The sequence below is a fragment of the Narcine bancroftii genome, chromosome 6 (assembly GCF_036971445.1).
Source record: "Narcine bancroftii isolate sNarBan1 chromosome 6, sNarBan1.hap1, whole genome shotgun sequence".
Lineage (NCBI taxonomy): Eukaryota > Metazoa > Chordata > Chondrichthyes > Torpediniformes > Narcinidae > Narcine > Narcine bancroftii.
Genome location: NC_091474.1, coordinates 83,402,910 through 83,429,109, shown reverse-complemented (window position 1 = coordinate 83,429,109; position 26,200 = coordinate 83,402,910). Strand labels below are relative to the sequence as shown.

The window sequence follows — 26,200 nt, the reverse complement described above, 5'->3', positions numbered from 1 at the left end:
TCAGCAAGAAGTTCACGATTGTTAGAGAATAATGACCTTCTGAGAGTGGGTGAATGAGTGAGGTGCAATGGAAGAGAGTGAGAGAGTAAAACCTCGGCAGGACATACATGATAAATGGCAGGGCCCTGAGGAATGTTGTAAAGCAGTGCAGACCTTGGGTGCACGCATGTAATGGCCTGAAAGCGGCGACATAGACATCCTGGATCGTTCCTCGTTGCTGAAATTATTTCATGTGATTGCACTAATTTTTTTCCTGTTCTTGAAGCAAGTTGGTCAATAGCTGCTCTGGAAATGGTCCTGCAAAGAATATTGACAAATAAATCCATCATGCTGTCAAAATCTAAACCGATTTTCATTGAAACCCAGTCCATACAAACTTATGGCCTTCAGTGCTTAAAGAATGCCACTGATAAGCAGTTGGTTCTATTATTTAGTTTATAACTGAATCCACCACAGTCCCCAACAATAACCCGTGTCGTTGCTGTCTTTCTGCACCTCCTCTGGCAAGTTTCCCATTCAATGGTTCGGCTAAAAGCAGTTGATCTTTTTCTGAAAGAATAAATGCTGGCAGCAAGACTGTATGAAAGCAACTTTTCTAGATATCCCTCGAGCAGTAATGGCACAGTGGGGAGCAGTTGGGGAGGATGCACACACCTGCTTGAGTGTTCATTGGTGGTGCTGAACATTATAGATCAGCATGAGGGTATCAAGAACAAAATGCCAGACAGTGCACGTGGCGCTGCTTGGCAGGGATGACCTACTTGTTTGACTTCATAAGGGGAGATATACTCACTATAATGGGGATTTTTATTTCCCATGTGATGTTTTCAAATTCCTCCTCCCAGTCCTAAAACCGAGACCAATTTGGAGAGTCTGGGCTGATCATCCTCTAACTGAGCATTCGTCTCTGCGATGCCAGACAGTGTGTATCCCAGAAGGCTGGCTGATAAAATGATAATGTTGGCAAGGATATGGGAAATAATATCCCATGTAAAAGCAGACTAACCTTGTTCTTAGGAATCTCTTTCAGCTGCAGGTCATGCTGATCAGGTGCTAATCCAGCTTAGATCACTTCTCTGCCATGGCTTAATGGGTAGTATTCTTGTCTCTGATGAATAAGGTAATTGGTTCAAGTGCTGCTCCAGGGACATGATGCTCCATGGATTGTAGATTTAGAGTTAACTTAAGACCCTGTCTCTCCTCTTGCATCATTTTGTTGATGAGATGTCTGAGATGCCATCAATCAATAGTATAAAGGGTTATGACAGTGGTTTTGAAACTTTTTCTTTCCACTCATGTACCATTTTAAGTATCCCTGTGCCATAGGTGCTCTAAAATTAGTAACGGATTACTTAAAGTGGCATGTGAGTGGGGAAAAAAGGTGAAGAATCATTGCTCTAGAACCAATTGTTACTGAAATATTTTGCTTGAGAAAAATTGTCAGTGGCCCATTTCCTTTGGAGTTATGAAACAGTGCACATAACAAGTCAATTGGGTACAATTAAAATCTTTTTTCTTTCCACTCACATACCACCTTAAGTAATCCTTTGCTGATCACAGAGGGTGAGCATGATGTAATCTGCTCCTGTATTAGTATGCAAATCAACGAGGCTATTCAGGTCAGATTGTCCCTCCATCCAATGAGGAGCTGAATGGTCCAACCCCACGTCTCATCCCTGAGGTCCAGTATTTCCAAGCATTTTTTTAAATGTGTCGAGGGCTTCAGCTTCCACGGCCCTTTCAGGGAAATGGTTCAAGGCTCTTGTCTTCCAAGTGGAAAGATTTCTTCTCAACTCCCCTTTCATTCTCTATCAATAACCTTAAATCCAAGGCTCACTCTTGTGAAAAACCATGAAGTTCACTACTGCCTGCATGACCTTTCGATTACAGTTTAAGGAAATGTTGGGAGGTCATTCCTGTTCGGCTTTAGAGACTCCTGTGCTCCCAAATACCATATGCGCCTTGAAACTTAAAAATTGCACCTTAAAATTAGGAGCTGTCCTAGACAAAGAGTATAAAATTCTTACCTTGATGATGAAGTCACACAACGCTGCTGCCATCTTCCCACCGGCTCAGATGCAATCTCACACATGCCCCGTTAGTTATTTGCCAAGTCTCAACACTCCTTCCCAGGGTCCATCTGTTCAGTCCAACTGCTGTCGGCTCGGTACAAGCATTAAACTTAAGAGATATCAACTGACCAGCTGTCAGTGCCAGATGTGGAAGGGCTGGTCTTATACAAAGGGTATTACTCAAAACTACTGGAAATTCCCTGGTCATCTTGTACAAAGTCATCCTATACAAGGGCACATGCAGGATTTCTAAGACTTGCACTCCCTCCACAGCAGATATATGGAAGAATGTCACCATCATCGTGTCACCTTTATCATCCCCGTTCACTGGAAGGATAAGCAAGACAATGTATTTTTCCTCTTGACAAGTCAAAGTCACCTGCATCGATCCTTAGTTGTCCAGTCGAGGAAAGCATGTAGTCTGACCAACATCAGACTCACGACATGCACAGATCATTTTCTGCTTAGTCGTGGGAAGTGGTTACCAGGCAGAGAAAAAGTCGATAGTGCAACAGAGTTTTCACTTTTCCTCGAGGTGAAAGATTCATTGATGTAGCCCAATCCTTGAAATAATTCAATATCCCCACTCTCTTTAATTTAGACCCTTCCAGCCCATGAGCCCGTGCCACCCAAATATACCCAATTTACCTACAATCACCATACATTTTGATGGGTAGGAGGAAATCCATGCAGTCGTGAGAAGAACATACAAACTCCTTACAGACAGCACTGATTTGAACTGGGTCGTTGGTGCTGTAACTCCCTGGCTAATCATACTGCTTGATTTTGTGGAAATCCCTGATCCACGGGCACTCAAAGTAGCGAGGGGGCATTCAGGGTGGCGTTGATCATCTCATCAATGGTCCAGAACCCAGCAGGAGGAAACTACCTGCCAGCCCATCAGGCACTTTGCAGTTCCCACACTGGGCCTCGTAAATCACCGCAGTGCCCACATAACCAAAGTGAAAACAAATCATCCTCGATCCTGGGTGGGGCTACCGAAGGTAGATGTATAATATATTCAGATGCCTTGCTGTTCGGCCTAGGCAACCATGTCTGTCCATCCCGTCACGATCTCTCACCCTCCAAATTGTCGTCGTTATCTGTTCTCCTTCGGTGAAGGCTCCTTCTTTGAGCCAAGACCGTCGTCGATGTTGAGTTCATGATTATACAAAGGAAAAATACTGAAGTGGTTTCCCGTTGCCTTCTTCATTTGCAGCGTCCACAATGGACGGGTAACCCTGACCATTGATCCACAGATTTATCTGCCCAGTGTTTTCAGTTTTACAACCACAAATTCCAATTTGCAGAATCTCCTTGTAAAAACCATCCACCCTCTCCAATCCATGCCTTTGCGTGACCATGACCAGGAGGCTAAAGAGGTACCACACCTTGCCCAAGGGTGACCTGTAGTCCATCAGACAGAAGGATTGCCCTACACCTCCTTTTTTGAGGAATTGCCCAGCACTGACACCAACGATGTATAATTAACACGTGCTGAAATTGGGATTTAAAAATATCTGAGGAGAAAATACTCTCTGAAATTTATATTGATGATCAATGTCATCAGCCATCCATATTTACTGGAAACCAACTTTCCATTGCCCTCTTACTGTCAAACCAGCCTCATTAATCTTGTCACTCGGAATCCTTAATTTCAAGCTTACCAGGGATTACAAATGCCCTCAGCTGTTTGAAATGCATTCATATAACATTCTGCAGAGAGCTACTTGAACTTGAGTGCTTTCAAAGTCTCATTTGACTTCCTTGTCACTGGGTATCTGTGGGAAATGGAAATCCTCCTGTAAATTATTGCAAACTCTGCAATAAATGTAGACATATAACACGGTTATAGGACCTTCCAGCCCATGAGCCTATGCCACCCAGTTACAACCAATGAACCTACAACCCCTGTACATTTCGAAAGATGGGAGGAAACTGGAGCACCTGGAGGAACCCACATGGGGAGAACGTACAAACTCCTGACCTTACAGGCAGTGCCGGATTCAAACTCCGGTTCCAGCTGGCACTGTAACAGCATTGCCCTAACCACTTCGCTAAACATGCTGCTTCCTTGAATCTTCAAGATTTTCTTCTTACCAGTGATGTTGGCAGATGAAGATCCACTCACCAAGGTTACAGTACAACTCTGATGTTCCGAAATGGTCGGGACTAGGCCTCTTTTGGACAAAGGATATTTTCGGAGAACTGGTCATTTTTTAAAAACAGCCCAGTAGCAAGAGCAATTCACTTGTAACAGTGTTCAAACAACAACATAAGCATGAAATAATGTTTAATTCTTACCAATAAAAAACAACCTGAACAAAATAAGATAAATCCAGCACCAAAAACTCGAAATTCTACTCAGAGGTTTTTCCAAAATTCCAAATTTTTTTCAACCCGTGATGTCAGTTCGGCTCCAAAAATATTTTGGATAACTGAGGATTTCTGATTGTTTTGGATATCCTCATTTATCCGAAATCTTTCGGAGGTGAAATGACATCATTTTGGCTTGAAACTTTTCGGAAAAAGGAGGATTTCTGATTTTTCTGAAATCCTCAATTATCCAAAAAATTTTCAGATATCTGAGTTTTTGGATAATCAAAGTTGTGCTGGTACTTAAAGCTTATTTTGTATTATTGAGAAAGGATTAATGTTTAAGTAATGCTGTTCAGAATACCCCAAAGCATTTTGCAGCCAATTATGGACTTTAGTCCCTGATATAGTACAGGAGACCCAACCTACGTGCACCTAACACCCAGCGTGACACAGCGTGACATTGATTGAGAGATGTGCACCAGGTGTTCTTGTTCAGCTGCTCGGGGACAGACAACCTCATTTGAGACATCTCATCTTAAATAATGTCATCAGGTGCCTGGTCAGCATGGTAATTAGCACAATGCCCTTACAGCGCTAGTGATCTGGGTTCGAATCCCATGCTGCCTCTAAGCATTTATATGTTCTCCCCATGTCTGGGTGCTCCAGTTTCTTCCCACCCTTAAATATATACTGGGGGTTGTAGATCCAATTGGGTGTAATTGGGCAGTATAGAGTTGTGGGCCAAAAGGACCTGTTACCGTGGTATATGTCGAAGTTAAATTAAAATTAAATCTTTAACAGTGTGGCAATCCCCCAGAGTGCCAGGCCTGAAACATGAAGAGGTACAGGCCCTTGGCCCCATCTAGTCAATCCTGACCATCAGCCACCCATTTTTTAACACTAGTCCAACCATAACCCACTTTATTTTCCCACGTTCTCATTCCATTGTTCAAATGGACCTGAGTAATTTCTTCCCCAACCCTCTCTCACTGGCAATCTTTCCTCTTCTCTCTCAGTCTTGAGGCATCGACTCGACCCAAAACTTTTAGCCTATATGCCATTGTATAGGACAACCCCTGAAATTTACACCTAAAATGTTGGTTTTGAACGATATTCTTTGTGCAAGATGCCCCTTCCCCCCCCCCCCCCACAATCTAACACTTACTGCGGACCAGTGGATACTGTTAAAAGCAAATCACAATATTTCATTAACAAACGATAATTTAACGGTTTAAATTTTCTTTGGATACTTTAAAATCAACCGCTGTTGGCCCCTGTAACAGGCCGTTTAAAGCTTGTACGGATCCAACAACAGTCAGACCAGGTGGATGGAGTGCTGAAACTTCGCAAATAACCAACCGGGTCGTACATGAGATTGCATAGGAGCCGGCGGGAAGATGGCGGCAGGGTTACTTGACTTCATCGTCAAGGCAAGAATTTTAGACCATTTGTATTGGACGATCTGATTTTAAGGTGAAAATTTTTAAGTTTCGAGTGTTGTCCAAAGCAAAGGCATATACGTTCTGCCTCCTCAGATGCTGCTTGATCTGCTGAGTTCTTCCAGCTTTCTGGTATATTTCTGTACCAGATTCAAGCATTTGAGCTCTTATTTGCTCGAGTAATTTGTTTTATTTAAAAAAAAACGTTTGTTCTGGACTTAAACTTGTGCTCCCAAAGGCAGACATAAATGCACCAGACTTATCTCAAACTCATTTTAACTTCGTTTCGGCTACAAATGTTTCTTTTCTTGTTTCCCAACAGGAGTGAGCTTGCTGGTACCTCAGGGAGCGATTCCACAGGGCAAGTTCTACGAAATGTACCTGATCATCAACAAGAGAGAAAATACTCTGTAAGTGGCACATTTCCCAAAGCAGTACTACAACTTGTGTCCAATGCGGCTTGGAGACCCAGAGCTTGTCTGTCTGTGCAATTTAATTACACAGTCCCATCATTTCTGAACTATATTACGCAGTTTCTTGTGAGAAGTGCTGAAAAATAATTTGTAATGGCCTTTCTCGTTGCAACAAAGGTTTTTTGATCAAATTATATTGGAGGCAAAAGTGTTGACCAAATTCAATTTATTAAAGATGAATTTTGGATGATTCCTGCATAAGCAAGTAAAATCCTTGGTATCCATGGATTGGTGGATGCCGGATAAGTGAATTTCCCTGTTGCTTGAGATTACGTGTTGCATGAATGGAGAACTAATGTTGAGGCATGCCAATTTTTTTCCCATTTATCTTCTGTGATTTTTTTTTGCTATTCGCTTGAGGCTGCTGGTTGCTTGAATTCTGGATAACAAAAATTTTACTATACTTCACAAGAAAGACTTGCCTGTTCCAAAGCAATTTACAACTTGTGTAGAACCATCATTGTTTTGACGTAGGAAACTGCAGACAAGCTGCCTACAGCAAATTCCCATGGCCATTAATGTGATGATGAAGGCCTCATAATGTACCTTAATTAATGTTAAATGATGGGCAGAAAATGTGGCAGAGACCCCTCCCAACTCTGCTTCCAAATTGTGCCAAGCAATGTCTTATCCATCTGAGAGAGGAGGTGGGATCTAAGTCTTACCAAACAAAAGGGCAGCTCTGACAGTGCAACACTCCTTCAGAATTGCACTAGGCCATCCAAGGTCTTCTCTGGTCAATCACAGGAAGGGTGTTTAGAACCCTCTTAAAGCTGAGAGGAGGGATTTCTTCCACAGAGCTCCTGAGTTAAGGCAGTTGGGAATAATCGCGGACTTTCATTCACCGTGTTTACAGGAATGGGGTTTAATTTTAAATGTTTCCAAACAACAGGAGAACAGGCATGTCTTCTCAAGGTGATCAATCCAGATGGGAACGGCACTCATTATTTTACCAACTACAGCTCGTGGACCACTGGGGAACTGCTTTGTGCTCCCCATTCAGTCTTCGAGAAAACTCGTTCAGCTGGGTTACTTCACTTTATTACTTACACAATGAAACCATAATAGCTTTTCGTCCAACGCTATTACAGTACCAGTGACCCACATTCAAATTCGGTGCTGTCTGTAAGGAATTTCTTCTCCCTGTGTCTCCATGGGATTCCTCCAGGCACTCCTGTTTACTCCCACCCTTCAAAACATACAGGAGTTGTAGGTTAATTGAGGTATTTGGGCGGAAAAGGTCTAAATTTAATTTTAATGTTTTCATTTAAAATGAGAAACTGGCTAGCACCAATGTTCAGTCACCCACCTTCACACTGGCCTTTCTGCACAACTCTCGCCAGCCCCAAATTTAAGAAACTCTCGGGTAATCTTTCTAACTCAACATTGTTGATGACCCTTTATTCTTCAAAGCTCTGAATTTAAATTTTGAAATTTAGACATACAGCACGGTAAAAGGCCATTTTGGCCCAAGAGTCTGTGCTGTCCAATTTACACCCAATTAACCTACACCCCTGGTACATTTCGAACAGTGGGAGGAAACCACAGCCCCCGGGGAAAACTAACGCAGACATACAAACTCCTTTCAGAGGAGTTTGAACCCAAGTCCCGATCGCTGGTGCTGTAAAGGCGTTGCGCTAACTGCTATTTCAACCACTATGCCAACCTACCTGCGCATTAGACAGCTGGTGCTCCTTTCGATTCATTGATCATATTCTAATGGTCAGTTCCATGCTCTTGGTAACATTAGTTTATATTGTCTGCATGTACATTTCAGCTTCCCGTAACTCCAAGTTACTTACATGTTCTTGGGATCTGTAGCTTTAATGGTCATTATGTAATCTTGTTGCCTCTAAATTACTGAAGGCTTGGATGTTTTTGGTGTCTATAATTTCCATTAGCTGCTGGGTGTCTCTAATTAGTGTGATGAGTTACCTGTAGAATTCCACATTTTAGTTCACAGAATTAGATCTTAATGTTGAAATTGAAAAATCTCTTTCCTGAGGTCCACTTGCTTGCATTACTTCCTGGGAGAGTGTGGATAGAGTCATGGATGGTCCATCTGCTAAAATGAATGGATGGGAATCGTGTAAAAGACAGTGTTAGAGGCTTGAAACATCACCCAATTACTTTGATTCATGAGTTTCCAGCTCAATGTAGGTCGTACATTTCCTGCACACCAAACAATCAAAGCAGGAGGCAGTAGCAAGCCCTGTGAACGCGATAGTTCTCATCCAATTGTTTAACGGAAGGAGGAAAAAAATGTAGTTTACCTATAGCAATCTGTCATGGAAATGTGCATGGCCGTGGAAACACCAGTACATGCCAGGTGTGGTTAAACTGCCAGCTATGGTTTGTTAACATCACTCTGCGCACACAAACGCGTTCGCGCACTCCCTCTCTCTCTCTCACACTCTCTCTCTCTCTCTCTCACAATCTCTCTCTCACATTCTCTCTAGAGGGAGGGTTTAGGGTGGGAACTTCAAAGCTAAAAGTCTTGGCAGCTGAAGGGGCCAGTCCCCAGGTTATGACGAGTTCTGTTACCTGGATCTGTCCATAAGCCAAATTTGTACGTAAGGCGGAACAGGTATTTACGGTTCTTATTTAGCATTCATAAGGTAACATTATGCGCATTATGTGCATGCACAAATTGGGGAACAGCCCATTCGTAAGTAACATATGTTCGTAACCCGGACATTTGTAATGTGGAGACTGCTTGTACGTAACTGTGCAGCCGTAATTGGAGGAGAGTGAAAATTTGAAAGGATTTTCGGGCTGGGAGAGATTGCAGAGTGTTGGAAGGGATTGCAGAGTTGGGAGGAATTACATAGAAGGATACACAGGGAGGTGCATTGCTCTTGGCTGCTCCATCACATCCATCTCGTTCATGTGTGTATCACTTAACAAGCCTACTCCTCCCAGCGTGACAAAAAAGTTGCAATCTGTTGAGACATATCTTGCTTCTTTGGCCAATCTTCCATTTCCTAGTTCCTGGTCTGACAGGGTTGCCCCAACTAATTCAAAACTCTTTGGCAGGATGATGAAGATGATGATTCACTTTATTGTAAATCAGGCCAATGAAATACAATCAGCATTGACCAGAAGTTAAAAAAAATTGCTGTATATATTACAATAAAACGTGTGCAACTAAAACCAACAGCAACACTATTCTGCAACGAACTGTTAAAAAGTACTGATTTTCCAGTGTGAACGCAGTCCCACTTAGCATCGTAATTCAGTGTCCAACATCAGCACAGCTTTGTAAAAAAAAGCTCTTCTTGACCCCACTGATGGGCGAGTGAAGGCTCCTGTAGCATCTGCCCAATGGGAGAAGAACGATTCAGGGGTGATGCATCTTTGATCATGTTTCTCGCCCCGCCCAGACCTCATTCTCGATAGATGTGTTCAATGGTAGGCAATTGGATGCCAATAATCCATCGGGCAATCTTCACTGCCCGCTGGAGTGCCTTGCGATCTTGTGCAGTACAATTCTCGTACCACCCCAAAATGTCATAGGTCAGCTCACTCTCAATTGTGCATCTCTAGAAATCCACAGTATCCAGGGGCAGAGGTGGATCATCCTCATGCTTCTAAAAAATAAAGACCCTGCTGTGCCTTTATAATCAGAATTGAAGAATTCAAGGGCCAAGTGAGATCTTCAGAGATATGGACGCTAAGGAACGTCCTTGCATCCAGATGTGTGGATAGATGCCAGTGGCAGGTGGCTGATGCATGATGTTCTTCATGAAGTGAAGATGTGAACAGACATAACCCCTTTCACATTCCATTCAAAGGCAGGACAGGTAGTGAAGTACTTTTGAAACATAGGAAGCACTGCCCCCAATGAGAGCACACACAGAGTGACATTGATTGAGGGATCAAGATTGACAAGGACACCAGGGAGCTCCTTTAACGTGGCATCACTACATCATGTTTATTATCATCTGATGCCCAAGTATAACCTGATGAAACAGCGTTCTCCAGTCCTTGGCACAAAAGACACACAACCAGACACAACACATATACAAAAGTATTCAGAAATACAAAAGAATAAATATTGGTTTGTGAATATGGGAGTCTCAGATGGTTAGTGCGATGATTTCCTTTGGTCGTTCAGAGTTCTCACTGCCCGTGGGAAGAAGCTGTTCCTCAGCCTGGTGGTGCTGGCCTTGATCCTCTTGTATCTCTTCCCCAGTGGGAACAGCCAAAAGATGCTCTGTGCAAGGTGATATTGCGTGCCCTCTTTGAATAATGATCCCAGTAGACCACATCAATTGTGGGGTGGGGGGGGGTGTCGGGAAGGAGATGCCAGTGATCTCCCACACTGATGGTCCTGTGGATTGACCTCAGGTCCATTTCTCTGCAGCAACCGTACCACACTGAGATGCAGCCACTCTCTATAGGGCTCCTGTAGAAGGTTGACATGATGGTGGCCAGTAGCCTTGTCTGCTTCATTCTTCTCAGGAAGTGAAGTCGCTGTTGCAGTTACATGAAAAGGATGACTCCAACCCCCTCCATACTACACTGAAGGATGAATTTTAGTGCCCAGGCATCTAATCTTGGGTTGAAACCCACAACTTGTTTATCCTGAGATAAAGAAAACCAAAACCATCACGATAACAGGTTTTGTGGACTTTGTCATTCACGTCCCACGGACGATCTATCCAATCCCTATCATTCTTCTTGGTCTTAATTTTATTAGCTCCTTTTTGCAAGTTTATGGACTGGGATTTGTGGGCCACAACTTCCTATCTCAGGAAGATTGTTGCTCTCAGTTCCTCTCTTTGCTCCAAAGAATTACTTGGAATCAATCAAGCGAAGCCAATTAATTTCGGTATTAATATTCAACTCAACTCTGAGTGGCATGAATCTTTGGATTGATGCGCATCACTGAGTCTTCCAGGGTGTTCTTATTGGGGAGTATGCAAAGTCTCTTATCCCCGAGCCGTGCTCGGAGTCAACCTGGTTCACAGAGTTGCTGTTGCCCTGACAACAACCTCTTTTGAACTCTGCGCATCGCTGGTTGATCCCTTGGGGCTTGGCTGACAGGAAGTCGAGATCAATGGTTGAAAATTTGTCCTTGCTCAAAGTGAACTTCGAAAGTGGAGTACAACGCACAGCCTTCAATACTTTGCAGATTTAAAGCGCGCTTTCGAGGCTGATCCTGAGGTTCAATTTCAAATTGTGGATCCTCAGAACCAGAATTTGTTATGAACATGTCACAAACTTATGGCAGCATTAGAGTGCCAATATTGCTGTCAATTATATTTCATAAATAAATAATGATTTATTTATTTTTTAAAAATTTTAGACATCATGGTAACGGGCCCTTCTAGCCCACGAGCCTGTGTCCTCCAATTACATCCAATTGACCAACAACTCCCGTTATGTTTTTTTTGAACGGTGGCAGGAAACCCAGAGGAAACCAATGCAGACATGGGGAAGATGCACAAACTCCTTACAAACAGCATGGGATTCTATCCCAGGTTGCTGGTGCTATAACAGCATTACTCTAACCGTGCAAGGGACTTCGGAGTTCTCGTGCAAGATATCTTGAAGGTGAAATTCCTGGTTAAATTGATGGTGAGGAAGGTGAATGCAATGTTGGTTTTCATTTCTGGAGGAATAGCATATAAGGGGCAGGGGTGTAATGCTGAGACTCACTGAAGCACTGGTGAGACCTCCCTCGGACAGTTTTGGGTGCCTTATTTGAGAAAAGACATGCTATCATTCAAAAGGGTTCAGAGAAGATTTACTAGGAATGAAAGGGTTAGCATGTGAAGAAATCAAACACGAAAATCTCTAGACACTGTGGTTGAAGTAAAAACTCAATACTGGAGAAACTCAGCAGGTCAAACAGTCCACTTTATATAGCAAATACATCACTGACATTTCAGGCTTGAGCCCTTCATCAAGGTATGGAAAAAATGCCGGCTGGTGTCCGAACAAAAGTAGGAGGGTGAGGCGTCGTCGCAAAGGCAGGAGAAAACAGGGGCAGAAGGGAGGGAGGGGACAGCAGCAAGCAAGGAGAGATGGCTAAGTGAATAGAAAGGGAAGGGGAAGGAGACCTGGAATGGGCAAGGGAGGGGGACTGGGGGGGGGCAGGTAGCGGTGTGGTGTAGAGGAGAGCAGGTTAACAGAAACCAGAAAAGTCAATGTTAATGCCATCTGGCTGGAGAGTTGCCCAGACAGAAAATCAGGTGGTGTTCCTCCAATTTGCAGGTGGTCTTGGTGGGACAGTAGGTGAGGCTATGTGGTGAGTGTGGAAGTGTGACACAGAACTGAAATGGCTGGCTACTGGGAGGTCGCTGTCACTGGTGCGGATGAAGCGAAGGTGCTCAGTGAAGCAGATGAGGAACGATTGTTTGCTCTTGGACTCAACTTGTTGGAGTACAGAAGGATGAGGGGTGACCTCATGGAGGCATGGCCTGGACAGAGTAGATGTGGCAAGGATGTTTCCCATGGCAGAGAATTCTAGGATATCTAGGCATATCTTCAGGATAAAGGGGCATCAATTTAAAACAGAGACGTGAAAAACAATTCTTCAGTCAGAGGGTCGTGCGTGTCTGGTGCTTGTGTGGAAGCGAAGCCCTAGGGCATATTTAAGGCTGAGATTGACGTATTTGATTAGTCAGGGCATCAAGGATTTCGGGGACAAGGCCAGGGAGTGGGCTGAGTGGGAGGGGCGGATCAGGTCTTGATTAGAATGGCAGAGGAGACTCGATGGGCCAACTTCTGCTCTTAAATCTTGTGATTTTGTGTTGTCTGTGGTTCATTGTCCATTCAGAAATCTGATGGCAGAGGCTGGGGAAGAAGCTGGGTGCTCATTTTCAGCCTTTTCCCTGACCAGTTTATTCATGTACTTTGATACTCATTACAGATCTTCTTCTTTGGCTTGGCTTCGCGGACGAAGATTTATGGAGGGGGTAAAAAGTCCACGTCAGCTGCAGGCTCGTACAGATAAATAGTAAAATAACAACAAGGTTTGTACTTATACAGTGAAAATACCCAAGCACAGTTTGCCGGAGCTTTTGCAAACAAGATTTGATGAGGGCAGTGTCAGCACAGATGACCAAAAGATTTGTCTGGCATTTGAAGGAGGAAGGAGAAGTGGAGAGGGTTTGGCCTAGCACTTTTGGACTTAGCAGCTGAAGATGTTGCAGAATAGAGGTGTATAGATATTTCAGGGGTGTGTGAGGCTGGGAGAGGTGAGGATGCAGGGATTTGAAAACAAAGATAAACACTTTAAGTTGAGGAATTACTAATTTATGGGACAGTGTTATTTACAACAGTTTTTAGGCATGCAGCATGGTAACAGGCCCTTATGACCTACAAGCCGCCCAATATCCGAATTAACTTAAAACCCACGTACGGTTTGAAGGGTGGGAGGAAACTGAAGCATCCAGGGGAAACTCCTCGCAGACATGGGGAGAACGTACAAACTCCTCACAGTCAGCGCCAGATTTGAACCCAGGTCGCTGGTGCTGTGATAGCATGGCGCCAACTGTGCCGCTTTTAGGTGATTGGTTTTCCAGATCAAGCCAGCTATTGTTCTGGATTTGTCAGATCCAAAGGTCACAGGAGTGTAAACGAGGATAGCAGCTTCAAATGAGGTGAGACAATCGGGTGATGTCATGGGAGTGGAAGTTGATTAATCTTAACAATGGTGCAGATCCAAAGCCCTTCCTGGATTTGTTTATAACTCCAATGTTGCCTTCGAAACCAGTAGATGAGTGATAATGAACTTATTGTCATACACATGGTACAGATGGACCAAAGCACAGGTGTTTACATTGCAGCACAAGCAAGTGAGACAGAGATCCAAGGCATGTGACTGAACAATTTTTATTTTGTAAATGATTTATTGTAAATAAAGTCTATTGTTGGTGAAAATAAAAAAAGCTGCTTCCTAACCTGTGGGCAGAGCTGGTGCCCACTTTTAAATGAATATTTGTGATGGGGGTTTGTTTATAGTTGGTTGGCTCAGAGTTAGGAACAGTTGCAATGCATCATGGGGGTGATATTTTATCAGGAGGGGTGGTTGGGGTTAAAGGCTGTCACTCCCCTGCTTTGAAAAATCAGACACAGCTCAGGGCTGAGAACTCTGCTGATCCTGATTTGTTCTCCAGAAGAAATGATCTGACTCCTGGGAGCCCCAGCTGACAAAATCTCCATCCATGCTAACACTGCAGTGTGTGCAGCACACTCGTATCAGCTTACCTTCTTTCCCTGATTCAATCATAGAACAGTCGAGAGTAGTCTAGAGGGAATGCTTCAGTTTATTGCCCAGTGTACTGAGCGACAGTGGAAAATCTTAGTTTTCCGTGATATTTGGTGCAGGAACATAATGTGCATGTGCGACAAACAGTATTGTCCACCTGTTTCTTTCTCTTCAGTACAGTGCTGATCTGAGGTGAAACTACGACTAGCATAGCTTCTAGAATTTCAGGATCCCTAGTTGGAAACTGGCTGCAGGTTCCCACACTTTGTATAGGCGACTGGGAGTCATTATAAAGCAGCAAAATTCTCGAAGGAGTGCTCATGGGTTCATTTCCAGTGCTATCTGTGGGTTTCAGTGGGTAGAGTTGGTGACCAAAAAGGAGAGAACAGATTAGAGCAGTGGTCTCAACCTTTTTCCTTCCACTCACATACCCTGTGATTAGTAAGGATTACTTAAGATGGGATGTGAATGGGAAGGAAAGGTTGAGAATCAATGCTTGAGATCCAATTGTTACTGAAATATTTTGCTTGAGAAAATTTTTGTCATTGGTCCATTTCCTTTGGAGTTATGAAACCGTGCACATAACGAGTCAATTAGGGACGATTAAAACAGTGATTTTCAAACTTTTTCTTTCCACCCATGCCACCTTAAGCAATCCCTTACTAATCACAGAACATCGATGGCATAAGGAATACTGAAAGTGGTGTGTGAGTGGAAAGAAAAAGGTTGAGAACCACTGGCTTAGATGGAAGTAGGGGGGGGGGGGGTGTAAGAGATTAATGAAATAAACTTGTAGCGGCTACTACAGTAGATGCTACTAAATAAAAGCAAACACACACAAAGATAGTCAACTCAAGACTGGTTTATACACCGACCTTTTATTCCCTGCCTATTAATGAGCTCGATAGTGAACAGCTATGAGCCATTAATGCCCCGCACCTTTAGGCAGGGGCTTCATCTGATCCACTCACTGTACTTTGGCGCCCAGCACTGCTAGTCTGTGGTGTGTCAGGTAAGTCTGTGATTGATGGTGGCAGTTCACAATACTGCGCTGTGCCCTCGCTACAAACTCTTCTTTTGTTCTGCAAGGAAATGTGAACATTTTTTAAAAATGGGATTCTTGCATTTCCTGAGAGAATACAAAAGGATTTTTCCAACCGCATTTTGAGAGTGTGGGGTTATTTCATGGATTTATAGGAAGGGAACTGAACATAAAGTCTCACTTTATGCACATGATCTCCTGCTTTTCATATCGAGCCCTGACACCTTCTTGCCTTCCATGCTGTCATGACTTTCTCAATTTAGTCAGTTTTCAGGATCTATATTAAATCTGCATAAAAGTGGAAGCACCTGCTTCAGTGTACACTGGTCTTCCTTTTAAGGTTATGAGAAATCAATCACTTATCTTGGTTTTACAGTTATGAAGCATCATAAGTATCTTTTTAAAGAAAATGTCCTTGCTTTATTAAAGCACGTGAATGCACTACTTTTACCTCTAGTTGGATATATTAATTCAATTCTTTCCAAAATTTTTACATCTTTTTCAACCTATATCAATTTTCATTCCCAAATCATGTTTTGGTTCACTTGATTTGGTTATATCATCTTATATCATTTAAATAAAATTAATCTTCAAAAATCCAATAAGGAACCCTAATTTCAGATTTTATTATTGGGCAGGTCAATGTGTATAACCATGTGTTTCGGTTACATTTTCATGTCCGAATGGACCGTCCAGTATGGGCAGCATTGGAGCTGAATTCGGCTAAAAGCTTTTCTATCTCGGCACTTCTCAGATCCTCACTTCCTTTTTCTTCAAATAAATCAATTGACAATCCGGTCGTCAGGCAGACTTTGAGAGTAAACATTTTGGTTTTTCTCTTTCAAGTCCAATTCTATCCAATCATCTTTTTCAACCTGCTTCACATGATTTTGCTTTTCATGATTGACACAGATTGGGTATTGAATGTTTCAAAGATCTTTTTATTGATAAGAGTTTTGCGTCATTTGAGCAGTTTTCTGGAAAGCTCAGTATTTTAGTTTACAATTTTCTTGGAAAGGTTTAATATCCATGTTGATAGGTTTGAGACATGCCCCTCTAGTTACAAGGGGCAGTTGTCGGTCTTTGTGGATTGGTTTCACCCAGATTGTCCAAAATATAAGCTAGAAGACTGTTTCTCTGGATAATTCCAAACTCCTGGCTTCTCTGTACCTTCATGTTTATTTTTATTCAAATAAATTAAAATTAATTTGCCATTGAAACAAGTTTTTTTTTACTCTGACCTTCACCTGCATTTAGATGGCTCTCCCTGTCCCCCTCACAATGCCAATTGTACATGTCATGGAGGGAAGCACCATAAAACAGGCCATTTGGTCCATCAAGTCTGTGGTAAACATCCACCACTCATCCTACATTAAACTAATCCTACATTCATCGTGTTCTTATTAGAAAATTGAATATGAAAGCAGAATACAGCCCCTTTGGCCCATGATGTTGTGCTGACCTGTGTGAACCAACTCCAAAACAATCTAACCCTTTCTTACATCCATGCGCCAAAGAGTTTTTGGAATGTCCCTTTTGTACCAGACTCCCCACGACCCCTGGCAATGCATTCCACGTGCCCACCACTCTCTGTGTAAAAATAAAACCTTACCCCAATATCTCCCCTAAACTTTCCTCTACTCATCTTAAACTGGTGACTTCTGATATTTGCCATTGTTTCCCGCCCCCCCCCCAACCCCCGGAAACAGTACTGATTTTCCACCCCTCATAATCTCGTACACCTCGATCAAGTCACCTCTCATTCTTGGTGACCTTGCCTCATATAATATTCTTGCCACAATCTCATCAACCTCCCCCCCACCCCCAGATTCCACCAACATCCTGAAGGTACACTGGTAATTGTCACAGAAAGTCGACCCTCGTGTTGGTGTATTGGGGACTGTTGGTGGGCAAAGAGAGAGAACAGATTACAGAAAAATAAATAAAACACGAGAAAGTCTGCAGACACCATGTAAAAACATGATGCTGGAGAAACTCAGCTGATCAAACAGTGTCCTTTACAGAGCAAAGATAAAGATACAGAACCAACGATTTGGGATGGAGCCCTTCATCAAGGTATGAAAAATCTCAGCAGGCGCTCGAACAAAAAGGTAGTAGGGGAGGGATAGGGGGAGGAGCACGGTCCCAAAGGTAGGAGATAATAGGTGGATAAGGGAGAGAAGGCACAGCAGCAAACAAGGGATGCCTCGGTGAATAGAGAGGGAAGGGGGTGGACAGCTGAGGGAAAGGGGAAGTAGGGAAAATCAAAAGTGGGTTGTTAATATTAGTTTTCAAACTTTTTTGTTTCTTTTTATTCTGACAAATTCGATCGTCCACTATGGACAGATTTCAAATTGAAATCTATACAGCAGTATTCAGTGGCCTCTTTATTGGGTACCTCTCTTCCATTTAGTTTTTCCAAGATCGATAAGGATCTATCTAATCCAGAACTCAAAACATATATTGCAAATCTAATTTTGGATATTTTTTAAGTTAAAAAAAACTTTGTTTTATCTCGTGCTATCTATCTTAATTATTTTTTTCAACCATCAATCTTTCTCTATGGAAAATTAAAGATATTGCCTCTTTTGCCAATTTATGTAAGGAAGGTTGTTTAATCTCTTTAGAACAGCTGAAAAGTAAATATGATTGACCAAATGTTCTTTTTTTTTTGAAGATATTTACAGATTAAAAATTTCTTAAATACCATATTACTGGATTTTTCATTTGTATATCCATCAGATTTAGTTGATAATATTTTTTCAGTTGAATTCTTTGCAGAGAGGATTAATTGGAATTAGATATGATAGGTTACTGAAATTACATCCAGTACTTCACAAAAAGATTAAAAAGCCTTGGCAATTTGAACTTGCAAGACCCTTATGGGAGGATCTATGGGACGAGATTCTTAAACTGGTGAATACATCCTCAATATGTACCTGACATTCATTAATCCAATCAAAGTGGTGTATCAAGTCCAAAGATAAGATAGCTTGTATCTTTGTATTAACCCTACTTGTGACAGATGCAAATCTGATATTGCTACATTTACACACAATTTGGTCTTATCCATCCTTAGGAATCTATTGGAAAGAAATTTTTAATATCTTTTCAACTTATTTCAGGTGGACCTACTACCCAATCCAATAACTGCTCTTTTTGGGGTCATTGACCCAGACAGAGGGAGATTTTTCTGTACCTGTGCATCGGGTTGTAGCCTTCTCTGCATTGTTGGCTTGAAGAGCCATCTTTTTCAAATGGGTAGACCTTTAACAGTGTTTCAATGGTTCTCTCATATTATGTCCTGTTTAAGTTCAGAAACAAAATTGGTTATCATGTATTTGATTCATCGGTGAAATTTGAAGATACGTGGTGACCTTTTAAGTCTTATTTTCATTTGATGTTAATGTTTTTAACGGGATTAGATGTACTCACTCTTCCAGATGAGATATGATCTTACCTTTTTTTTCGATTCATGGTATGAATCAAAAGCTACAAAATATATGTACCCACCCCCACTCCCACCCCCCCCCCCCCCCCCCAGGATAAACTGCTCATGTGTTTTTTTTTGTTTTTTTTTAATAGAGTAGGTGAGGTAGGTATTTTATATATGTAATATTTTTGATGTCTTTTCTGTCTTCACCCGATGCAGTAAAGGGGAGAATCGAGTTTATATGTTTGGTTTTATCTTGATACATATACATATGATATTGTATTTTCAGTTTAATTCCCTTTCCTTCATTGTTCTGTATTTATTATAAAAACCATTGAAAAAGATAGAGAGTGGGTTAGCAGAAATGGGAGAAGTTAATATTGATACAGTCTGGCTGAATAGGAAAGTAAGTGGGGAGAGGGAGGAGATTAATGGGATGAACTGATTTTGTTCTGCAAGGAAACGTGAACTCTTTTAAAACAGTGGATGGATTCTCAATTTTCCTCAAGAAGTTTCCAAATGGATGTTGTAACAACCCAAAAAAAAATATGCAATTATTTGCTCAACCTTTGATTGTGGGATGAAGGCAGAGCGTCTTGGGGAATGTGCAAACTCAACACAGAACACAGACGAGGTCCAGATTGATCTCGGATATGTGCAGCTCCTCGGGCTGTACCACTCTCAGCCATGAGCTTAGATGCCCAACAATTTTCAAACCTGACCTAATTGCCCAGTAGAAAGTGGCATGGTTGCTTGAAGCTTTTTTTTTAACATTTGGACATACAGCACAGGAACAGGCCATTACGGCCAACAAGCCCATAGCCCCCAAATACACTAATTAACTTACAACTCCCGTACATTTTAGGAGGGTGGAAGGAAACCGGAGCGTCCAGAGAAAACCTGTGCAGACACAGGGTGAACGTATAAGCTCCTTAAAGACAGCGCCGGTCTCATACCTGGGTCGCTGGAGCCGTGAAAGTGTTGTGCTAATCATGACGGCCTACAGTTGTTTTAACCTGTCCGCAACAGTAATTAGACAGACAGTCTCCATCCAGATAAATGCAAGAGCAGCTTGGTAGAAAAATGTTGGAAAGGAATTATTCTAAAGTGCTGCATAGCAGAAATAGGGCAGTGAATTTATTAATGCCTGCAAGTAATTCCCAAGAGATCCTCAGTCACTCATTATCAAGATAGCCACATTGTGACTTGAGTTTCTTTCCATCGTAGTGAACACTGTTCCAGCCTTTGATTAGTTCATCTTTTCCTCGAGCTGTGGCAGCACTGATATTTAAGGAACGTGATGGCATAAAAGTAACCTTTAATTTTTGAGACAAGAATGAATCAGAATCTTTTTATTTCCAAAAAAGATTGTTCTGTGGCTTACTCAGATGCAGACATCATGCATGGATTCTGTTGGTGAACAAAGAGGACCTAGAGTGACTCAGTGAGCCAGGTAGCATCCATGGAGGGAGGTGGTCAGTCAACATTTCAGGTCAGGCCTCTTTAAAGGGTTCTGACCCAAAACTGACCATAGATGCTGCCTGGGCCTTAGAGTACTCCAGCTTGGCTTTATTCAAATGGCATGAATAGTTTTGTGTTTCTCATATGAGTTTTCTCTCAGACCACTCTGGCCATCAGAAACCAAGACGTGCTATAATGTCCTTGAAATCCGTTTCAATCTGGGATTTCCAATCAGAGACCATTTTGGAAATGCGGTCACTGGCTGTGATGCGGGAAGTGCGCAGCAGCAAAAGATAAACTCCCACAGAGAGAAAAAGTGATCATCGTGTGACCCATGTCCAATGCCTTTCCCATGCCTTCTACACTCATGCCATGAAGGGGTGGCATGGTTACACGATGCAATGACAGCACCAGCGACCTGGGTTCGAATCCTCTGCTGTCTGCAAGGGGATTTGTACGTGCTCCCTATGACCTGCATAGGTTTCTTCTGGGTGCTCTGGTGCCCTCCCACCCTTCAAAAACACAGGTTATGTCGTGTATTTTGGAAGCCTGGGCTTGTGAGCCGTAAGGGCCTGGTACTGTGCTGTGGATCTAAATTTAAAATTGATGAACACGCACTACTGTTTGTGACCCATTGTCCTCTTGGTCTTAGCAGTTCCACAGACTAAGCAATCTTAAGCAGCTGCAAGGCGAGAGCCTGTTGAAGGCTCTCTCTGCGGATATGTTCATTGTTAGAATATATACATGACATCACATACAACCTTTTTTTTTGAAAACTTTATTTAAATGAATTTAGACAACTTACAATCAAACATAACAGAAAAAAAAACAATTTTTGTATAGATATATGTAAAGAAACATAAAAACAAAAACCCCACCCACCCTCCCACCCCTTCAGCCAGCCCCCTTAAGGGGAGCCAAATATAAAGATAATACAGTGATTATAAAGAATATTTCAGTTTTTCTGTTCATATACTCCAAATAAGACCACATTTTAACAAAAAATGAATAATTGTCATACAGATTACATGTAATTTTTTTCCATAATAGTACAATTTCTCAACTTATTATGCCAACGTGTATATTAACCTCCACATTATCCTTCCAAGTACTAGCTACACAGTTTTGTTCTACAGATAACACTAGACGTACAAATGCAATTTGAAATTTATCCAACCCTAGTCCTTTAAAAGAAACCATATACCCCAACAAAAAGGTTGATGGGTCTAACGGTAATTTAATTTTAAATAATTTTTCCAAAACCAATCTAATTCCTTCCCAAAATGGTTGTCCTTTAAAACAAGTCCAAACAGCATAGTTCACATCTAAAATAAGAATCTGAATTACTAAATTCATATTTTTTCAAATTCTCTGGAGTCAAATATAACTGATGTAAAAAATTATAATTAACCATTCCATAATGTACATTCGTCACTTTAGTTACACTATCAGAACACATAACCTTCCAATTATGTTCTGGAAAAATATAGGTTAAAGCACTTTCCCATTTAACCATAGATTTTTCCCATTCCGGTTTATCCATGCTATCCTGTAATAATTGGTACATATCTGAAATATAACCTTTCTTAGGTACAGAAGAAATCAAAGACTCAAATTTCATCAATATGGGTAAATTCATCTCTTTACCATAATTATCTTTTATCAAAGCTCTGAGTTGATAATACACAAACAGAGAATTTACAGATATATCAAATTTCTCCCTCAATTGAATAAAAGAAAGAAATTGGCCTTATTCAAAACAGTCCTGAATTATCTTTGTGCCCTGAGAATTCCATCTCTTTAAATAATTATTAAACATTGAAAAAGGAATAAGCTGGTTATGATATAATCGGGCTTGAATTAGTAAATTACCCTTTGATCCTAAAACCTTGTTTCTTTTAACCCTTATCCTTACTGGCATATTACATTCCTGCAATAAATCCACATTCCATTTAAATATAAACTGATGTATCTCAACTTCAGATATACAAGCTATTTCCACCTTTGCCCAACTTGGAGGTTGGTCCACATCCATCAATCTTCTAACAAATTTCAACTGAGCTGCATCATAATAATTTTGAAAGTGAGGTAACTGCAATCCCCCTAAAGTATATTTCCATGTAAGTTTATGTAAAGCTACTCGGGCTAGTTTTCCTATCCATAAAAATTCCCGCACTGCCCTATTCAGGTCCTGAAAATAACCCTTTGAAAATAAACATGGTATAGACTGAAACAAATATTGAATTCGAGGAAAAATATTCATTTTAACACAATTTACTCGACCAATTGATGTTAACGGCAAATCGTTCCATTTAATCAAATCCATTTTAATCCTTTTTAAAAAAGGGACATGATTCAATTTATATAAAGGCTGGTAGTCTGTGTTTACTACCACTCCCAAATATTTAATTCTATCTGACCACTTCAATTTTATAACACTTTTATGTTCTAAATAATCTCCATCCCCAACTGGCAATATTTCATTCTTATCCCAATTTACTTTATATCCAGATAGCTCTCCAAATTTTAACAAACAATCTTATAAATATTTCAAAGACTGTTCCAGTTCTGTCAAATATACCAGCACATCGTCCACAAATAAATTAATCTTATATTCATCCTCCCCAATTTTCATTCCTTTAATCTTATCATTCTGTCTTATTGTCTGAGCTAATGGTTCAATACCCAATGCAAATAAGGCTGGTGACAATGGACAACCTTGTCGAGTCGAACGCGTTAAGTTAAATGATAAGGAAATTTGACCATTTGTCACCAACCTAGCAGTTGGATTTGTATATAAGGCCTTAACCCAGCCTATAAAATAAGGGCTAAAATTAAACTTTTCTAACACTTTAAACAATAAGTTCCACTCGACCCTATCAGACGCTTTTTCCGCATCCAGCACAACCACCATTGGATGGTTGGGTTGCTGTCAAAATGCATTGATTAATGTTATCAATCTAAGAATATTATCAGATGCATTTCTATTTTTATAAAAACTGTTTGATCTATATGTATCAACTGAGGTAAATATTTGGCAAGTCTATTCGCTAATACCTTTGCATTAATTTTATAATCTACATTTAATAAAGAAATAGAACGCTTCCACCAGCGTTGTCTCCGCTCCATCCTCAACATCCATTGGAGCGCTTACATCCCTAACGTCGAAGTACTCGAGATGGCAGAGGTCGACAGCATCGAGTCCACGCTGCTGAAGATCCAGCTGCGCTGGATGGGTCACGTCTCCAGAATGGAGGACCATCGCCTTCCCAAGATCGTGTTATATGGCGAGCTCTCCACTGGCCACCGTGACAGAGGTGCACCAAAGAAAAGGTACAAGGACTGCCTAAAGAAATCTCTTGGTGCCTGCCACATTGACCACCGCCAGTGGGCTGATAACGCCTCAAACCGTGCATCTTGGCGCCTCACAGTTTGGCGGGCAGCAACCTCCTTTGAAGAAGACCGCAGAGCCCACCTCACTGACAAAAGGCAAAGGAGGAAAAACCCAACACCCAACCCCAACCAACCAATTTTCCCCTGCAACCGCTGCAATCGTGTCTGCCTGTCCCGCATCGGACTTGTCAGCCACAAACGAGCCTGCAGCTGACGTGGACTTTTTACCCCCTCCATAAATCTTCGTCCGCGAAGCCAAGCCAAAGAAAGAAGAAAGAGGTCTATATTAAGATACTTTCAATGGGTCCCTATCTTTCTTCGGAATCACAGAGGTAATTATAGCACTTGAACAAGATTCCGGTAACAACTGCTCCTCTGTTACTTGCTGCAATACATCTCCAAATATAGAGGATAAATCTTCATAAAATACTTTATAAAATTCACAGAAAATCCATCATTTCCTGGTGACTTTCCATGTTGCATCTCTTGTATAGCCTCTTTAATCTCAAAATCCATAAATGGAGCATCCAATTCTTTAACCTCATCGTCCCCTAAAACAGGTAAATTTAATTTAGATAAATAGGATTTGATAGAACCAGCGTCCTGCTTTCCCTCAGAAGTATATGAGCTCACTCACTCAATTCTTAATAACATTGCTTAGATCGATAAAGTAGATGCTCATACTGATGTTTGTAAAGTATTATAACATAATTAAAACTTCATTAAAGCAGCTTTTTTATCTTCGGAACATCTTTCTGAAATTCCTTTTCCAATTCAGCAATTTGTTTCTCTAACATTCAGCTTTCCACCGCATATTGCTTTTTAACTTTCGTAGTATAACTAATAATTTGCCCTCGTAAATATGCTTTCAAAGCATCCCACAATACAAAATTGCTATGTATTGAATTGACATTCTCAGCCAAAAGCAAAGTAATCTGCTCAACAAAAGTAATAAACTCCGGTTTCTTCAATAGCATTGTATTAAACCTCCATCTGGAAGACGATTGTACTACTTCTGAACCTACACAGGAAAAAAATAACATAGAATAATCCGATATAACGCGACTTTTATACTCAACCTGTAATACTCTACCTTGCTGAAACCAAAAAACATCTATTATAGAAAAGGCATCATGTCTAGAGGAATAAAAGGAAAAGTCTTTCTATGTGGCAAGATGGCGTAGTGGGAAGACATGTGGTTCCACCTTCCCCCAGTTAGACTTCTAAATACACAAATTTTACATTTGTAAAAGTGGTTAAAAATAATTTTTACAGACTTTGGAATATTTGAGGATTGCAATGGCTACAAATGTGAAAAAATCAAAAGCTCCATTGTTGCCTTACAAAAGTGTTGAAGAACTGAAGCCTACTTATCAAGTTGAAGCCATGGAGTCGTCGACTGGAGTCCCCAAGTCTCAGAGGACTCGTGCTCGGTTGAGTATTACGCCGGTGTCAATCGCACAATCGCAAAATGGCGGCGGCTCAGTGACGGGCTCGGCTGACCCGGACATGCCCCTGTGAGTCCGGGGGTGTGGGTGGATCAGCTGAGCGAAGACAGACCTGCGAGCCCGCAATACCGCCTGGCGGTCCAGGTGCGTGCAGTGTAGTGTCGGAAGACTCACCTGCACAGTCTGTGACTTTGCTGGGCATGTGCAGAATTTTTTCTGGATGGTCTGGAGTTAAATCGATCACATAGAGCACTAAGGAAGAAACCGTTTCCAGGCCAACCACCATGAGCAGTTTTGATTCACTGTTTGACAGAGAAATGATACTACGAATGGCGGTGCAGAAGGCACGACAGAATCAGGCTCCAATGATGGTCCAGAATAATAGGGTTTTTTTAAATGCAGATTTGAGTCAAGAAATTATAAGAAGACACCGAGAATTTAATTCAGTTAAAGAAGTACTGTGGCGAAAGAGATATAAATTTGCCTTTCGTTATTAGGCCATGTTGAAAGTTTTTTATGGGAACTTTCAATCACAATTGTTTGAAAATGATCATGATGCATTAATTTTTGCTAATTAATTGCCAGAATAATGAGGAAATGAGCAATCGTCACCAATGTCACCGAAGAGAAGGGTAAATGGCAATGGAAATGGGAAGAATGGAAAGAATGGGAAGAAAGTTGAATTGACACGAAGTCTTCTTGATATTGAAATCCAGAACAATCATTGGGATTGGAATCATTGGGTTGATTATTTTTGTTTCAGTATTTTGTGAAAGTCTGACTGGGGGGTGGGGGGGGGGGGGGGGTGGGTGGATGACACTGAGACCTTCAGTCATCTGCCACTACTGGATTTTACCACACCTGGATTTTTAGGGAGCTACTACTTTTTAGTAGTTTGT

At 41.5% G+C, this 26,200-nt stretch overlaps 1 protein-coding gene across 3 annotated transcripts in view; it reads left to right on the top strand.

The window, feature by feature from the left end:
• Positions 1-26,200, top strand: part of unc5b (unc-5 netrin receptor B) — a 313,598-nt gene that overhangs the window by 230,496 nt on the left and 56,902 nt on the right. For all 3 annotated transcript variants that reach the window (XR_011340201.1, XM_069885579.1, XM_069885578.1), the window contains exon 11: positions 6,153-6,240. Coding sequence is in view for 2 of the 3 variants with exons in the window: in XM_069885579.1 (XP_069741680.1) it covers positions 6,153-6,240 (88 nt within the window). In the remaining variant the exon portion in view is untranslated. The remainder of the gene's footprint in view (positions 1-6,152; positions 6,241-26,200) is intronic.